Source organism: Alosa sapidissima, chromosome 1 (assembly GCF_018492685.1).
Source record: "Alosa sapidissima isolate fAloSap1 chromosome 1, fAloSap1.pri, whole genome shotgun sequence".
Taxonomy (NCBI): Eukaryota; Metazoa; Chordata; class Actinopteri; order Clupeiformes; family Clupeidae; genus Alosa; species Alosa sapidissima.
Window position 1 is genome coordinate 8,321,273 of NC_055957.1, and position 18,837 is coordinate 8,340,109.

An 18,837-nucleotide genomic window follows, 5' to 3' on the forward strand; every position below is an offset into this window, starting at 1 on the left:
TCAGTTCTATGGCTAACGTCACAAAGTTAAGTGTGAGTCTGCGCAGTACTGGGGGGACCAACTGAAAAATCGTTCTACTCAGTGCCCTCCTATTGAAAACGACAGAGTCTGTTCGTCCATTTCTTTTACTGTCTATGGTCCATCTTCACTCAAGCCACCTCATCTGCAGCTGTTGAAATAGGCCTATTTCATTGGCTAATCTGCCTGGTATGCAAAGTCAAGATTTGCCTCCAAGATGATGCTTTACCCTGAAACTTAAAACATATGATAGCTAGAACTACGTACAGAATTATCATAGCCAGTAACTGAAATGTCGTTCAAAAAAGTGCAATGTCAAGTGCAACAAGTATGAATATACATTAAAATATACAAAGACCCATTTATACAAAAATGGATGCATGTATGTTTCCTATTTAAGCAATGTGGGCGCTGGGTGGGAAAACTACATCTGTTTAGGTCTCAGACTCGTAAGGACACTAGTGTTGCGACATTTTTTATTTATCTTTACCAGGGGTGCCAATAAATGTGCAGGACACAGTAGCCTATGTTCCTAGAAGACTGGAATGCTGTGGAGGTTGGCATGCTGGCCTACATTGGCATACATTTCCAGATCTGGATTTTGGCATGGCATGTAGGGTTGGGCAATAGCTGAAGAGATCATATAGATTCGCCTTCATCTGTGAGGAATAAGTATGGCTGAAGATGGTGTTGAATTATTTTAATCAAAACTATTTATTCATTATTGTCCAAATAAAAATCAGGCAGAAATTGGTCTGGTATAAACCAAAATAATGCAATTTTATTAATAGCCCCACAGATAAAGTTACACCAACATAAGTTCATGTAATCAGATCCAAAAGCACTGTCAGGCTGTTTACTTTGCTATGTATAGCAAGTTCATTACATCTAAATAGAAATATAGTTCATTACATCTAAATATGAATATGTCAACATCATCACATTGGTTCTGTGATAAATCTGTGCAGCAGTTATAATGCTAAAACAACACGGATCTGGTCTTTACTCAGAAAGTTCCTGTCCAGTTTGTTGTTAAGAGCACTTATGTCGCTGCCCATATGCGGTGCGATTTAATATCTTTGCTAACACAGCCAGGCTGCAAGCTAGTGTTGTGGAACAAAGCAACAGTGGCTCATAATCATTGTTCATCCATTGTAGAGGTCTCTTCTTCTTCCTCCATCTAGCTATAAAAATGATGCATTTATCAAGGGTAAAGACAGTCTGAATTTCCCTTTGGGGATCAATAAAGTATCTATCTATCTATCTATCTATCTATCTATCTATCTATCTATCGGTCTTTCCTTACTGTCACCAGGATTTGGAAAAAGGTTAATATCATCAGCTTGTACCTTATGGTGAAATAGGAAGTGCCATTGGTCACTGCCAATTGGTTAGTGGCTGGTCCAATGGTTTCAAAATTAACCTGAAGTCCACGCCCATTAGAATACCAGGACTGTTACTAGGCTAAACTCTTCATGAACCTTGGCATAACCAGATAGGTAGTCAGGAATGACCACAAGTCACACACCTATACACGCACGCACGCACGCACACACACACACACACTGCGCATTTATGTGACTGTCTGTCAGCATTTTCCGTCTGTGACAGAAATCCATGATTTTATGTATTGGCAAAGATGTTCACTTTTATGGTGTGTGTGTGTGCGTGTGCTGTGTGCGCAGTGTAGGTGCAATAGTAAGCTCCAGAACGTTAATCAGATTAGGGAGGAGTGCCACTCCCAGCGTCTGTACACACCCACACACACCCACACCCCACCTCCTGGGAAGAGGGACTGGATTTAATGCGAAAATAACCTAAGCTCCGTATGGTTACTTACCAGGTTAGCATGGCAGAGTCAACTCGCACAGACACACATGCACACACACATACACACACACACACACACACACTGACCTGTCAATCTAAGGTGACAGAGACGACTTCCTCTCTCTTCCTCTCTGTCCATCCATCTTGCTCTTTGTCTACCTCCTTCCCAGCACCCCTCCCCCCCTCCCCCTCCTATCCTCTTTACTCTGAGAGGCGGGATCCTCAGGCGTTATGAAGGAGTTGCCTCTACTAGCATGCAGCGAATGTGTCTCTGCGTCGTCCCTCCTGCGCAAAGTCCCCCCACTGGACACTATCTGAGCCTGCTGGCGTGAGTGTGTGTTTGTGGAGGTGTGTGTGTTTTGTCTAAACTGAAGAGAGAAGATGGCTGGCGGACGTAGAGGACCGAAGGTCTGCTGAGTCCCGGAGGGACAGGCGTGCCTCTAGAGAATGCCGCTTCATCAGATCTCTGTGGTGCCCGCCGCCAAGGACTCAGCTAGCACTGGCCGTAGCTCCAGCCGCTCCAAAGAGAAGACTAAGGACCCTGAGGTAAGAGTTAGAATAGAGACTCACACAACTCTATGCTCACACACACTCAATGTGATCTGTCTCTCTCTGTCTGTCTCTATCTCTCTCACACACACACACACACACACATACATAAACATGCACTCACACAGACAGACTGACACACACACACACACACACAAACGTGATATTGCACAAATCAGAATGGTTCTCTGCAGATTTGTGGTGTATATATAGTTCTTGCCTGTTTTCACAATTTCAGTTTTTCGTTTTGAGAAACCCCTACTCAACCATGCCTGTTGGGAGGAGTTATTGCCTGTGTGTGTGTGTGTGTGTTTGTGTGTGTCTCTGTGTTTGGGCAGCTTTTGATTATTTTTGTAATTGAGCAACATTTCCTTCTCAACATTTCCTTCTAATTTCTGCTGGTTAAGTGGATTACATAGTTGTTGTGTAATTGATGGTAAATAAGTGTTATATAAATCAGTTTTCTGGAACATTTATACTGAAATTACACTGGCGTGTCAGCAGTAATGAGAGAATTTGAGCTTATTTCTATGTCCATGGGCTAAAGAGAACACTGCAAGTGTTTTTAATTTGCTAGTAAGATGATAACAGGGTGATTTCCAGTGTGGACATTTCAAATGTTAGTAATAGGCTGGCCTGATTAGTTGATAAGTTAAGCCTGCTAACCTGACAGTGTCCTGGTTTTGGGATTGTTAGCATTACTGTCTTCAGTGGCCTGGTTTGGTGGTCCTTGTGTAGACTTGGCGTACTACCTCAGCACTCTGCCTGACCTGACGCCAACACTGTAGACAAAGGATGTGACAGTGCGCTCTGTAAAGTGTAGTTTGTAAATGTATATAAATAGTATATAAATGTCTCAATATACAGTATGTGCCACAGCAGTCAAACACTTCTCATGTAACTTAAAAGAAACAGATCATATGGGGATACAGTAACAGCAACTGAATTTACTGCATAATTTGATTTTACCACAGATGTTCGAGAGTTGAGCTTTTTTGTTGACTGTTAAATGACTCAAGAATCAAGTTCAGCTCCCATCAGCCACCTCTCTCGAATTCTCTGCTGCTGATTTAAGGCTGTCTTTAATAGTGGCCTTATTCAGCTTGTTTCTTTTGGTTGTGGTTTGAATCAGATAAGATAAGATGAGCCTTTAATGTCTCTTCATAGAGAAATTTGTCTTGGGCATCGAGATAGTGTGGTTACACAAATTACATTGACATAATGAATCAGTGCCATATCAGTTGATGTGTTGAACAATTCCTGCTGTCGTCTTCATGCATGAAGAGTTCAAGTATGCTCTCTCTCTCTCTCTCTCTCTCTCTCTCTCTCTCACACACACACCCTCTCTCTCTCTCTCTCACACACACACTCTCTCTCTCTCTCTCTCTCTCTCAGAAGTCAGGTTAGAAGATAGATAGATAGATAGATAGATAGATAGATAGATAGATAGATAGATAGATAGATAGATAGATATACTTTATTGATCCCTAGGGGAAATTCAAGAATCACGTGTCTCCTCTCTGTGACCTAGCTTGGTGCTGTGACTCTTAATCTCCTGAGCTTTCTGCCACCACTGTCACAAACAATCACTATCTGCCATCACAACACAGACACACAAAATCACAAAAACACACACTCAACACTGTTTTCACTGTTCACTGTCATTAAATTGGTGTTAGCTAGATTTTAAAACTGGCCTGTTCAATTGAAATTAGAGCCCACTGTTTCTTGGCTGCATACAAGCCAAAGAAAAAGCCAAAAAAAAAAAAAATGCAAATAGCATCCACACAGTTTGCACTTACAGTTCTGTAAACATACATTCAGAAACTTGTAATCCTGGCTTTGCTATGCAGATAGATTCATAGGTTATCCCCTATATGGATGAAATTAAAATGCCCCTTAATGCCCCTTAATCATACATTAAATATACAACTGTTTGTATTTGTAAACTATATGACAACAATACCAATGGTAATTGAGTCAAGGCTCTTCAAATTGGAGACCAACAGAAGAAATGGAGCAGCACTGTAAGCAATGTCAAGAAAACAACTAGATGTGTTTCTATAGCGCTGCACCCTGTAGCGCTGCTCTCTAATCTTTGCACCTGGTTATTTAGGAGAAATGCTACCATGACTGAAAATGTCATATTACTGGCAAAGGTGGCACCACAGATCAGGCCAGGCTAGTAATATCAGAGCTCTCTGGATAAGTGAATTTCGCTCTGTCTCTGTGAGAGATGGAGTAGACCAGGAGGAGCATGGTGCACTAGAAGGTTACAATATAAACACCAGTCTGTATCTTTGTTTAGGTACAAGCGCCTAATCTAAGATATTTAAGTCTTAGTGCCTCAGTGACATCAGCACTCACTGTGTTGCATGGGCAGTGTCCTTGTCCCAGTCTCAGTGTCTAAACGGAGTCAACATATACCCAAAACTCATTAAATAAACACAAACATACATTGTTCATAGTCATAAGCAAACGTGTGTTTGCCTAAAATGCCATAGGCCAGCTCAGAAGACTGAGGCTTTGATTGCATATATTTGTGACTGATAATGTGATGGATCACTTTTGTTTGCATTTTTGTTTTTACTATGACATGCATCCATTCACCTGAACTGGATCCAGACTGAGAATCCAGAACTGGTGAAGTCAGGAGGCCTTATGCTCCAAACACCTGTTTCCACACTGTGAATGTCTTGGCCATAGTACCTCATGTTCTAAACAGACATGCAGCAGAGGGTCTTACTTTGACCCAAATCTAGCAAATTAGGTGAAACAGCTGAGAATCTGCACATGCTCATTTTTTTTCTTTGCAAAACAGGCATCACAACTTGAGCAGACATTGTGACATAGTGGAGGTCAGAGTGCCGGTGGGAGTGAGGTGGGCAAACCCTGCCTGTTCTGGAAAGAACTTAGTTTCACTGTATTTACTTTATAACAACGTTTGGTATGAATCTTACATTCTTACGGAATTAAATTAAGTTTCAGCTATGCTTAACAACTTTAGCTCCATGCTGTGAAATCAGATTCATGTTAGAACAATTTGCTGTTACACATCTACAATGACTTGTGCCTACTAATGTAATGTGACAGCTGGTGAACTAAGTGTGCCAGAGAGTATCCAGAGTGAAATGGCAATATGGTGTCAGTGCCTTGCCAGACAGCTAACACTTGGTTCTTCTTGAAGACATCTTTGGTTGTCTAATTGTATTGTGATACTGTGACTGACCTTACGATCAAATGTGACAAATCATACAATCAGAATCAGTGTTTGTCCTGAAGAGTTAAATATGAGATGCCCAGTCTGTAATCCAGCCCAGCACTCCCTCATGTGTGGACGCATGCGCACACCCACACCCACATGCACATGCACATGCACATGCACTGCCCTGAGCTGGGCTTAAGGCATCTCTCACACACACCTTTACTGAGCTGTGGTCAGAGCTCAGGCAACTCTTCTGCAGGTATGTGTGTGTATGTTCGTGTTTATTTAATGAGTTTTGGGTATATGTTGACTCATGCATTCAATATAAAGTCTTTAATCATTTCAAGTTATACATTGTAGCATGTATTTTGTAGCTTGGGTGATTTAAATGATGCGTGCAGCATCTGTGTATATGCAGCTCTCCAAATGTGTGGAAATATGAGTAGTAATGTCCACGGGGATCCAGTTAGCATAGTGTGGAAATATGAGCAGTAATGTCCACGGGGATCCAGTTAGCATAGTGTGATTCCTGAAAGAAGACTGGTCAGGGATTGCAGTAGATTGTGATTCTCTGGTCATTCAGTCATGCAGCTTCCTGTCTACCTTATGGCAAAGACAGAGTGAATGTGTGCTGTTTTACAACTCATGAAAATCAGGAGAAATACATACATTTGTGAAATGTATTATTGTGTTTCACACGCACACGCACACGCACACACACACACACACACACACACACACACACACACACACACACACACACACACACACATAAATTGACATACACCACTCTGTGAGTTATTGGTGCTTATTGTAGTCATCAAAGGACTGTGGAGTCCTGCCTGCAAACTGGTGATCCCACGTTTTTCTTAGCTGCTATTGTGAGAGTACAACTCAGGCCATAGGGCCTCTGTTTTCCTCCATCATCTGAGCCTGTGACCATAACATCTGGCTGAACTTCATAAATGAAGTGAGGCCCACGTGTCTTTAACATGTGATGGCAGACTTTTGAAAATCTGTGTGTGTCAATTAATGGGCTGCTTACATTGGTCGTGCAATATTTCATCTGTGTGTGGGGGGGTGTTTTTTTTCCCTTCTCGCATGGACTCAAGGCTTAACAGCTGAAGTGTGTGTTTGGTGGTGTGCCAGCGGCTTGGTGTGATATGGTGTTGCATAACTCTTGGGAGTACATTTGTCCAGATTTCTGTTTGTGTGCATGTGCAACACACGTTTTTTTTGTCTGTGTATGTACTTTAACGTCTTGGCCTAATGCAAGACTTTGACGTATGTGTATGCACAGCAGTGTTAATGCACTGCATATGTTTCCTCTACTAACTATTGTAAATTATTTTCTATCACACTGCCCTGACTTTACTCACATGTAGGTTATCTTAACAGAGAGCTGCTGACTTTGACTCCCTCACAACTAGCAGAGAGTTAAAATATTGAAAATCTTGCATGTTGTACTACATGGAAATGTCAGGTGGGAAAACCCAGCTTTCGGGAACTAAAAATCTTATCATTCACTCAACCAGCTTATTGTAATTAGCAGAACTCTTCAGCCAGATAGATCAACTAATTAACGAAATTACCTGTTTTAAGTGCACATGTAGAACCAATATATGCTAGGACTTTTACTCTCTGAAGCCTCTCTCTTTCAAAATGACTTCTTTGTCTGTTCTGTGCAAGAGGCCCTTACTGAGTTAACACTTACTAAGTGTGAGAAAAAGTGGAAAGTCACACCCCATAGATACCCATCATGTCAGTTTTAAGTACTCATGTGTTACCCACACACATTTCAAGTGATGTATGATTAGACGGATATCCTGACTGATAACATTTACAATTGTACTTCTCTTTTACATCGCTATATGTCTTTCTGTCTATATGTCTTTCTGTCTGTCTTCATTGAGAAGAATCTAAAGTAAAAAAGTGATCGGTCTTAAAGAAGTTGTACATTAGCACACTCTGGCAGCCACACGCCTGTTACGTGGTGGTTATCTTAAGTAATTGGATTGGCTTGACTTAGGGTCTGGCTCACATTAAATGGGTGTTCCACACATGTGACTCCCTTCTTTAGGCACACAGCACAGTGTATATCTATCTGTGTGTGTGTTTGTGAGGGCATGTGCTAGTAGGTCATGTCTGTGGTATTTCACATGTTAGCGTGCTAACTGTTTTAGTTTGATGTATGTTTCATGAGCTCTAAGGAGTCAGTTGGTTTACCTAGACTATCATAGTTTGCTCAAACATGGCTGAATCTCAGCTAGAACAGCCTACCTTTAGTTTGTTGTCTATCACCAGTCCATACAGGCCTTGGTGGTGAAGTGTGTTGGTTCAACTGCTGCTCATAACATATAACAGAGAATGTTTTACTAGAAACTGTGGACCTTATTGTATTGGTAAGGACTATAGACTATTAGTGTGTGTGTGTATGTGTGTGTGTGTGTGTGTGTATGTGTGTGTGTGTGTGTGTGTGTGTGTGTGTATGTGTGTGTGTGTGTGTGTGTGTGTGTGTGTGTGTGTGTGTGTGTGTGTGTGTATGTGTGTGTGTGTGTGTGTGTGTGTGTGTGTGTATGTGTGTGTGTGTGTGTGTGTGTGTGTGTGTGTGTGTGTGTGTGTGTGTGTAGTATTTACTGTTTTCTTTCTCTTTCAGGGGGAAAAAGGGCCAGGGCGATCAGGGAGTCGATCAAGCAATATCTCGAAGGTTCTGATCCCTAACCTTATCCCTGTTTCAAATGCTATTAATGTGCTATTTTAACACAGCCTGATATAACCAGACAGGCACACATAACAGTGTAATCCCAGTGAGAACAGGTGGGATCTCAGTGGGGGGATGAGTATTACACATTATTGCTGCAGTTATCCACAAACTATTCACAAAGTTATGTTTTAAAGACAGTATAGCCAGGAAACTTGGCAGACATTTCAGTTTTGACAATTAGGGCACCTATACATCTTCAGACAAAGTGTAATGTGCAATCATTGATCTGTTATTATTACGCCTGATGGTTATTCAGTGACTGACACGTCTTTATTTTAACCAGGCGAGCGGTACCGCTGCGGGGGCGGGGCTAAACAGTGCGTCACGTACGTTGGTCACTCCCTCTGCTCAGGACATTTGCAGGTGGGTGCAGCTGCCACACGTCACATCACGCTAGTCAGAACACCTCCCACTTTACAGCCGTCTGTCTGTCTGTCTGTCTGTGACTCGATCATGTCTGACCTCACCATAACTCCTGATGTCTGCAGCTGCCCCTATTACAGGGAATCCCCAGATTACTTTTATCCCTCAGTTGTGCTTCTATGCTGAAGAGATTGAGTTAAATGGCAACAAAATCAGAACCATACATCACAAGAGATCGGCCTTGTGAAGGGATACTATCTAGAGCAATGTAATGATATCTAATAAACTGTATAGGGATGGAACAAAAACATATATATGGAATCAACGCTCCAGAGAAATCATTTTTAATGAGTGTGTAAGTGCAATTACAACTGCTTACACTCAAACACAAAACACAAGGTTCCTAAGAGTGTTAGAGTTTAATGATCACAAATAATAGCTTCATTTCAACACTGTTGCACTGTGAGTATTTGCTTGATCCCTCAGGATGATGGTATATTTCCTGCTGAAGGCAGGCACTGTTCTAAGCATAAATTCTTAGAGACTACTAAGTAGAACCCAAAGGTTGCAGTGATGAAACAAGGATTTGTTTTCTGTTAGTTACATGTCGGTATGACTTTTCTGTATCAATGGATGATATAACTGATAGATAGAAAGACGTAGCCTATTCAGAACTAATCTAAGTATAGTATAGTTAGTATACTCTTTTGATCCCGTGAGGGAAATTTGGTCTCTGCATTTATCCCAATTCGTGAATTAGTGAAACACACTCAGCACATTCAGCCGTGCCTACTGGTCGGGATTCGAACCAGCAACCCTCCGGTTACAAGTCCGAAGCACTAACCAGTAGGCCACGGCTGCCCCTAACATCTACCAATGTTATACGCATATTGTGAGGTTGTGTAATGGCACTTTCTTCTGATGAAAAAAAAATCAAAATGTTGAATTCTTTGCTGTATGATTTTGTTGTTTGATTTCCCCTCAAATCCAAAACCCCCACAGGATAGGAAAGCAAGTCTAGCTAGTCTATATTTATGAGATATCATTTTTCATCCAGTGACTGAAGCCAATCCCATGTCTTCTTCTGTCTGTCAATTGTTATTTACCTTTTTTACAGTGTAGTGATGCGCAGGTCAGGGTTTTTTATATCCCACACCCGCCCAACCCATTTTGGAGATCCAATCCGCCCCACCCAACCCAACAATGTATGCGTTTAACATCGACCCAAACCCAACCTGACTCGCATATTCCTAATTTCAACGATAAGTAACGTGGTTGCATCAATATCATGTAGCCAAAATTAATGTTAATTAATGCCTACTTTACTTCACAAGACATACATGTAGGCTAACAAATAAATAAATGCAGTCAATGTAGCCTTGTCTAAAACATTCTTTTAAACTGCCTACTACAATGGGAAACATCTGAACTTCAAAACAAAGTAGGCCTAGTCTAAGCAACCCTCCTCTCTCTCTCTCTCCCTCCCTTCCTCCTTCACACATACACACAGGCATGTGCGCATTCAAATATATGCCTTTACATTTCTTACCTCAACTCTCTGCTGTAAACTTGCGCAAAGTAGCGTAAGTAGCTCTTATTGCTGACCATCAGATAAGTTTCGATGGTGTAACCTGTCCTAAACGGTAGGCTACTGACTGCAACTTGTGTAAACGTCTGTGGAGTGTGGCAACATGTGTGGAAATGACAGCAGCAGGGACATTGCAGGTTGGATCTAAATGTTATCTGTTCGGGGACATTAGGTGTTTTATGAAATATATACCAGGCTATCATCTGGATAGTTAGTTCAGATAGATGGATAGATAGATAGATAGATAGATACTTTATTGATCCCTAGGGGAAATTCAAACAACTGTTTATTGTTATTATATGGATTTGTCCCCTCCAATGGGGTATTTTTGTATCCAATCAACTCTGGTGTGCATGTGTATTTGAGAGAGAGGCGGAGAAGGAGAGAGGCCAGCCCGCGCAACACTAGTACCTATAAAAAGTCTGAAAAGAAATCTGTTTTCACAATCTGTTTTTTGTAAATTCTTGTCAAAAAAGCCAAATTATATTGACCATGAATCAATTTATAAAAGCAATAAAAAGGAAAAATATCCAGGGGTATTATTTTTTATAGGCACTGTAATCTCTGAATGAAACTTAAATTAACCGAATATTTAAATAGGCATTGATAGAGTATCAACTCAACACTTTCAGATGAAGGCCACAATTCACTGGACTGTTAACTTGTTACTACTCCATTTCATGTTTCAGAAATACTCATAGTCATGTCCTTCTGTGCTCTCCCATCCCTTATGCTTGCATGTTTGTGTATGCATGTGTCTTTGTGTGTTTGAATCACATGTGTGCGTGTGTGTGTGTGTGTGTGTGTGTGTGTGTGTGTATGTGCATGTGTGTGTGTGTGTGCATGTGTGTGTGTGTGTGTGTGTGTGTGTGTGTGTGTGTGTGTGTGTGTGCGTGTGTGTGTGTGTGCATGTGTGTGTGTGTGCATGTGTGTGTGTGTGTGTAACAGCACTGGCACTCTGGCCAGGCTTGAGGAGAATGGTGCAGAGCAGAACACACCCGTCATGCCCATAAGCCCCGCCTTGGAGTCGGCCCCCTCGGGGAAGCGGCAGGTGAAGCGGCGTCACCGACGGCGACGCGAGAGCTCGGGCGTGGGCTGCGTCAGCGAATGCGTCGAGGGCCAAAAGGGCGAGCGGGAGCGGGAGCGCGAGAAGGAGAAGGAGCGCTCGCGACGCACGCGCACACACTCGGACTCGTCCGACGAGGACGAGCAGCAGCGATGGAGGGAGTCGCGCTCCTGGTCGCGGGAGAAGGCCCGGCGACGTCGCAGCAGCAGCGGCCGGCAGACGCAGACGCAGACGCAGACGCGCGTCCGCGCGCAGGAGAGCCGCGGCGCCGGCGATGCGGTGGAGCTGCTGTCGGTGGGCTCGGACGAGGCCGGCAAGGAAAACCACGCGCCCGAGCCAGCGCTCGCCAAGAGCTCCAAGAAGTCGTCCTCGCTGAAGAGGGAGGAGAGGAGCGGCAAGGCAGCCATTCAGAGACGAGCCAGCGGGAAAGAGGGGCGGGCCAGCGAAGAGGAGCAGCCAATCATGAAGAGCTATGAGGAGGAAGGAGACGGGGGCGACAACCTGTCAGTTCCTGTTGTCCAAAAACCCATCATTGCCACAGAACCCAATGGGAACATACAAACTAAAGTACAGACCAATACAGTCACACCTTGCTCTGATGAGGAGTTGGAGGTCTGCAGGTTAGTTTGGGAATTAAAAGTGGATGTTTTTGTGTGATAGTTAGTGTGTGTGTGTATGTCTGTGTGTGTGTTGGACTAGTTGAGAGACATAAATACTTTTGAAAGTATCAGTTATAACTGCCCTTGTACTGTGTTTGTGTCTGTGCATGTATGTGTATGTGTATGTGTATGTGTATGTGTGCTTGTCGGCATGAGTAGGATTTGTCACTGTGAGGGAGACGAGGAGTGTCCGCTCATCACGCCATGCCACTGCACGGGGAGTCTGCGCTTCGTGCACGAGGGCTGCCTCCACCAGTGGATCAAGAGCTCCGACACGCGTTGCTGTGAGCTCTGCAACTACCAGTTCATCATGGAAACCCACCTCAAGCCTTTGCGCAAGGTGACCACATGCACCTACACTTAGATGCCTACTCTCAGGGCTGTAGTATGCCGTCAGTGAGTACAGAAGACCTCTCTTTAAACAGTCCAAAATGAGTAAGACATGTTTTTTTTTAAGACATTCACATTGGCAAAAGGCTTTGTGTACTTCCAGTGCGTCTCCTCTCCAACAGCTGTTTACAACTATCTCAACACCGCCCCCTTGTGGACATGATACAGGACATGCAATCTTAGTCAAATCTCACCGTTGTGCTGCGCCCCCTGTTATTGCTCATGTTTTCCCAGTGGGAGAAGCTGCACATGTCCACCGGGGAGCGCAGGAAGATCTTCTGTGCCGTGACCTTTCACGTCATCGCTGTAGTGTGTGTGGTGTGGTCACTTTATGTGCTCATCGATCGCACCACAGAGGAGATGAAGATGGGCAAAAACCCTGGTAAGCTTGGACGCATGCTAAGACACAGGCTTAGAATGTAGAGTGTATATTGTATTTCTAAGTTCTGTCAATATTGTAGACATTAGAAGCACATATAGGGGTTGTCTTTATGAATTCATTTAAGACAGGCTTTGAAACGCTACATAATAGAAGCTGTAGAAGTCATCAGCATATCAAACACTGACAATTATAACTATGTGATTGTGTGCAGGCTTAAAGGGGAACTTGCTTAAAGGGGAACTTGGCAACTATTTCAACGTAATAAACCTGTTTTAGAAATCATTTGGATGGTTAAATGACCTGTTCCGGTGAAAATGGTGACTTTCCCCGCTGCGCCTAGCGTCCCCAGGCGGAAAACCAACCTTGCAACATTGAGACTACCGTCCCGGAAAGAGAAGTGAGAAACAAGAAACTCGTTTTAAATCGTGTTTCTTACCTTGTAACATCCACATAGTTCTGCCAAACTTATGCTAACCGTTCGCTAGCTTGTAAACAAATCCATGTGCTTTATACCTTTTCCCACAGTTTGAAATAGCATAATGCACAATTTCTCCAGCAGAGGGGGAAATCCTGCCAAGTTTCCCTTTAAGTGGATGTGAGTGTATGTGTCTGAGTAGGCTTTGTTTGCAAGGCTGACTCCATGGCTTGTGGTGTGTGTATTCTCTCAATCTTTTCACACAACACAGCGGTGGTGCGTCTCTCTCCTTTCAATGCCTCAGGCATGCTGGAGTGGCCCTTCTGGACCAAGCTGGTCGTGGTGGCCCTTGGCTTCACGGGCGGCCTCATCTTCATGTACATCCAATGCAAAGTCTACCTGCAGCTCTGGAGGCGCCTCAAAGCCTTTAACCGCATCATCTTCGTCAAGAACTGCCCGGACACGGTCAGGAGCGCCGATGAGACCAAAGCGTCCGGCACCACCCAGACCAACGGGAGGCACGAGCCAGTCGAGGTGTGCCCTCCGCCTTCCCTGGCCCCCACTACCGCTCCCATCCATGCGGGCAGTGCAGGCGTGGCTCCTGTGTGATGGACGGTTCGATAAGCCAATCACGGCGGTGACATATCTGAACCCTCCGTATGACTGATGGGTGAGAGGTTAAGAGGTCAGACGGGTGCTCTCAAATGAAAACAAAGCCAAGGCTGGTGGTCTACAGAACTAGTGTGAGACGGAGGAGAGGGAGAGAAAGAAGCAATACCCAAACAGAGCAGGAAAATGTCCATTATTATGAGAGAGACCAGACTCATTTGGACAGCGATTGAGATGGTTTTAAGCAGTGGTCCCCAAACTACGGCCCGCGGGCCGGATACGGCTCACCACCTCATTTTGGGTGGCCACCCAAAACATGTTCGTAGTATATATCATCCGGCCCGCACGGGAGTACAACATCGTCAAACTAAAACCTCCACAATTTCCCCCATTCATTCTCTATGGCGAGTCTTAACAGTACACATGTAATACTCTTTTTGTCCACTGGTGGTTGTTTTGGCGCTGTTTCGCGTTTGCCATCAAAAACGGAATGAAGTGTAGGCCTATCTGCAAACAATGTAAGAGGCCTATGCTGACTGCATCAGTGCTCAAAGTATTCTAAACGTTTATCAATGAATACCCATTTTTCTGGGACTTTCTGGGATAATTATTTTTATTTGTTCAAATGTTCATACAATGTTCACAAGTTCAGGTGAGTGAAAGTTAGAATGGTGGTCATTTCAGACCACTTCAGCACTTCATAAAATTCTCATAGTTTGAGAACTTTACATTTTCAGAGTTCAGAGTTCAGACATTTTTAATGAAATATACTTTTGGGACTACCTGCTAATACTTTTGGGAATGCAAAATTCTTTTTATTAGTATTATTTAATTTGAGTTACATTTTACACTGATAATGGCATGACGGCAATATAAACACAGCTAACAATGGTATTAAATCGCAATAACCTATAGATTAAATGTAATGGAATATTCAACTAAGGTAGACTGCTGTTGTTCACAGCACTAAGCTATTTATGGTTACTGATAAACTCCGAGTCTCTGGCCCTCTCTTACAGCCGGGCATAGTAAGCTGTCCCTCGGAAGAAAAAGTTTGGGGACCACTGGTTTTAAGTTTCAGACGAGCCTAATCTATCTAACGGACTTCCCAGAAGATAAGAAGATGCTCCATTAGACACGTGTTTTCTTCCCTTCCATTTTGCATTGGGTCTGGATATAACTTATATAGACATGTGCCCTCTAAATCCATGTTAACCTCTAAGATCATTATTTGATATTATTGGGCATTGGGCAGAATTCTGTTGCTTTCTTTCTCTCCCTCAGCAGGTCTGTGAATTCCTACTAACTTACTGTTACTGGAGGAGTGATCCTTACTGCTTCTGAGACCATACATAACAAACAATAAGAGTACTATACAGTCACAGAATTTATACATTGTTTTAGTGAAGTACACAAAAGACCTCAAATGAAGCACATCTAGCAGGACATCCAGGTCCTTCTTTAGTGGAATGTATTTATTTTCTTAAAAGTCTCCCCTACGAAAATACAAAAAATAATAGTAGTGACCATGAGATTCTTTTTTCATGTGCAATATTCATGTTTCTGTGGTTAGTCTTCATATATTCACACAATGCTAAAATCCTCATATGCAGCTCAAATGGGACTGATGAAGCTATGTCTCAGAAGCTATGACTGTGGAACAGACTGGAGAGATGATCTGCTTTAAACCATCTACTCTTCAGAGATCCTGTAATCATAACATTTAATCAGTATCTTAATATCTTGCCTCATCTTTGGCCTGCTTTTTTCCCTCAATTGTGGCTAAAACAGTTTTTTACAAATATTAATGCAACTTCCATTTTACTTTAAATTTTTAATTGTCACTGTTCAGGTTCAGAAGACAAAAAGAATCAAAGCAATCATAGTTTTTCAATGTATCAACTACAATGCTGCAACAAACATGAATTGGGGCTGAGAAACGAGACAAATTAGATCATGTTTGGCAGTAAATTGTGTACTGCCCAGTCCACCCAAATGAGGGGTTCAAGTAAAACATGCAACATTGGTGAAATAAAATGGTCAGAGTACAGAAACGGTTGTGCCTGTGTTTTTTGAGAGTAACTGGAGAGAGATGGTATGTATTCAGTTGATGATGAGATGGTACGGGTTCAGTTATTCATGGTTGGCACCATTTCAAACATGGCCCAAGTCTCCAACCAGGAGACAGATCCACAAAGAAAACTCTGTGCACCACAGAGAATAGCATGGCTTTTTACACACACACACACACACACACACACACACACACACAATCTCCTTTTTTCATTTTCTGTCCATGTAAGCATACACAGAATCATAAATCTTCATCTTCAAAGTCAACATCAGATGCAGGCTGATCATCATGTTCCCCAATATTCTCTTCTTCCTCTGTGAGTTTGTGCTGCTGATTCTCCTGACTCAGTCCTCGAGCAGAGAGCTTCCTCATCTTAATATTAGGCAGCTTCTTCAGGTCTCCATCCCACTCTCTGGGTACACCAACATATATGTACACACATGCACACAGATAAAAGGTTTATGCTCGGCAGCTCATGGGATGCTTCTGTACTGTTTTTGCAAATTTTGCTGTATAAAACGTTGTACTGATTACTGACTATGCAGTGTTCTGTTCATGATGAAACGGATGCATTGTTTTAGCTACATAAACCTAAACAAACAATTTAGTACATAAACACTTAAGTATAAAATGTAAAAAAATGTGTGAAATGTGAAATGCACACACCTGAAAACTTTAAGGTGCTTGGAGTTCATGACATCTGGAATTTCTATTAAAATAAAAGACACAAAGACAATTAAAGAACTGCACATGTAATACACTGAAGGTTATGTGTCTATCTGAGGCTGTGGGTCTGTTTAAGGCAGCTCTGCAGAAAAATAATGCTGCTAAAGAGTACTACAAATCCTTAACCATTCGTTATGACAACATGAAAAATCCATCATCATCTATTTTCTTCTTTCAGTGAGCTGCATCACATCTCAAATAAAGGGGGGCCATAAATGGTAGATACAGAGGGGGGAATCAGCAGTCGAGGTGAATGGTCAGACCAACGCATGTTCCCTTACCAAAACCATTCCCCTCATACTGTGCTCGCTCGCGCTCCATCGTCTGTTTGATGACAGCCTCTCTAGCCCCATGCAGTCGTCCCTGGCGACCCTTAATACTGTTCGCCAATTCAATCTGCTCCAGCTCCGCATCAAACCGGTGAAGATATCTGAGTAAATGGCAGGGATTATAAATCATTATTGCTGTAAGGTAAGGCTCAGAATCCTGACAAGCAGACCTGACAAACTTTCTTAACCTTTCAATTATGTTGCAGGTGTCTTGTTTGGAATATTCTTTCTTCTCGGAGTCCAGTTGATTCTGAAAGAACAAGAGCTTTTCTCCTGTAGGAGATATGAATTTATTTAAATGAATTTACTTGACAATAAATTGAGTGAGATTACATTAGATGTACAGGGGATGTGTCAGCACATTCAATTTAGCCCCATCTTGTCATGAGATGCAGTAACAACAGAACTCAACTGAAATGAGGTGGAGACATTTCTTTCATTTTCTTTTCTGCACATCAGATGTATGCATGTTTTAACGTTGAGATGAAATACAATACAAATATCTGATCTTGGCACATTCCCCACACATCCCTCAGAAAGAACTTAATGGGCCCTATTTTGGCGATCTAAAACGCATGGTCACTGGCGAATAGTTTAAGTCCAGTCCACATTCGGGGTGGTTTTGTTATAAAACGGGCGCTTGGTGTAAAAAGGTGGTTCTTATGTTTCTTACTCAGTCATGGGTGCGTTTTTTCCCTTTAACAGCAAGCTGCACAACTTCAAACAGTGTGTCAATATTTTAATAGTCAGCGGCGCATTTGAAGGAATCTGCTTGCAAGCAAGACCGTATGGAACAGATATTCCACTTAACCATGCTTTACTAAAACCAAGCAGAAGAATATAGCCTACAAGCATCTGAACTCGTCTATTATTATTATTTGAACTCATAGGCAAAGTGAAACTAACTTCACCGTGGTGTCATAGACAGTCAACAACAAAACAGTTAGACACAATTAATTACTTTCACTATTGACTGACAATACCATCAAAAACATAGCCTAAAGCAACACTTACCCCAATAATGTTCGAATGACTGAATAAAAAGGACTCCTTTATCCTGCAGAGGAGTTGCTACTTACATCTTGTGACAGTGCGTCAGCTGTGCCTTTATATGCTCCTTTCCAGGGTTTTTTTGGTCAGTGGCGTAATGCTTTTTAAATGGTGATAGTGATTTTTAGATAATGCGCCAGACTACACCTTAGGTCGTTAATTGCCAAACCCTTGGGCACATTGTTTAATAAGAGAAATTTGAGTATAAGATAGGAATAGGCCTACTCTCAAGTGGTGCATTTCTGATCGCCAAAATAGGGCCCAATTTAATATACAGGTAACAGATATCAAACATTTGACATTGCCAATGCAACGCTTAGGGGACTATCAATTCTTCTACTGTGTTGCTTTAATTGGCATCAGCTCCATGTTTAATTCATAGACGGTGTAAGAGAAAGTTTGCCAATGTTGGCGAAATATAAGTAAAACAATAGCATAGAAGGGCTTCTGTGTTCCTTGACAACACACACACAGATTGGTAGGTTACAGTAAAGAAGAGGAAGGAGGTGACATGAACGTCAACTGAATCTGAAATCAGGTCACTCAGCTCACTCATCACTTACGAATTAGGTTAAGTCTTTGCGCTTTTTCGCTCTTCTGTCTGAAACAAGCAAACAAAAAACCGACAATGAATACTCTTGAGTGACATTAACAAGCCAAAATCTGGTGCAGACGTGTATTTCGAATAGATTGTTTTGAACAACCTTACCTTTCCTTCTTATCCTGTTTTATGACCGCTCTGGCCATGTACGCAGCTTTCCGACTATACGGATGAACAACTTTCTTCTCCAAAGGCCCCTTTCCCTTTGCCGCCTTCGGC

At 42.5% G+C, this 18,837-nt stretch overlaps 2 protein-coding genes across 4 annotated transcripts in view; one reads left to right on the forward strand and one right to left on the reverse strand.

Moving 5' to 3' along the window:
- Positions 1-15,698, forward strand: march1 (membrane-associated ring finger (C3HC4) 1). 3 transcript variants are annotated; one of them, XM_042081764.1, is made up of 8 exons: positions 1-2,394; positions 8,259-8,309; positions 8,650-8,729; positions 11,266-12,003; positions 12,202-12,382; positions 12,667-12,814; positions 13,501-13,899; positions 15,452-15,698. In XM_042081764.1, exons 1-7 carry the CDS (start codon positions 2,296-2,298, stop codon positions 13,836-13,838), a joined length of 1,635 nt encoding a protein of 544 aa, XP_041937698.1. In that variant the 5' UTR covers positions 1-2,295; the 3' UTR covers positions 13,839-13,899; positions 15,452-15,698. The 3 variants fall into 3 exon arrangements, with proteins under 3 accessions (XP_041937698.1, XP_041937845.1, XP_041937764.1); XM_042081911.1 differs by lacking the exon at positions 15,452-15,698 and having other exon boundaries at positions 13,534-14,281; XM_042081830.1 differs by lacking the exon at positions 15,452-15,698 and having other exon boundaries at positions 1-2,386; positions 8,257-8,309; positions 13,501-14,281.
- tma16 (translation machinery associated 16 homolog) overlaps positions 15,658-18,837 on the reverse strand; it is a 3,648-nt gene continuing 468 nt past the window's right edge. The window contains exons 2-9 of the mRNA XM_042084116.1: positions 18,727-18,836; positions 18,581-18,618; positions 17,156-17,240; positions 16,920-17,068; positions 16,579-16,621; positions 16,108-16,324; positions 16,064-16,067; positions 15,658-15,946 (exon numbers count right to left, since the gene is read on the reverse strand). Coding sequence (XP_041940050.1) covers positions 16,153-16,324; positions 16,579-16,621; positions 16,920-17,068; positions 17,156-17,240; positions 18,581-18,618; positions 18,727-18,836 — 597 coding nt within the window. The 3' untranslated portion in view covers positions 15,658-15,946; positions 16,064-16,067; positions 16,108-16,152. The remainder of the gene's footprint in view (positions 15,947-16,063; positions 16,068-16,107; positions 16,325-16,578; positions 16,622-16,919; positions 17,069-17,155; positions 17,241-18,580; positions 18,619-18,726; position 18,837) is intronic.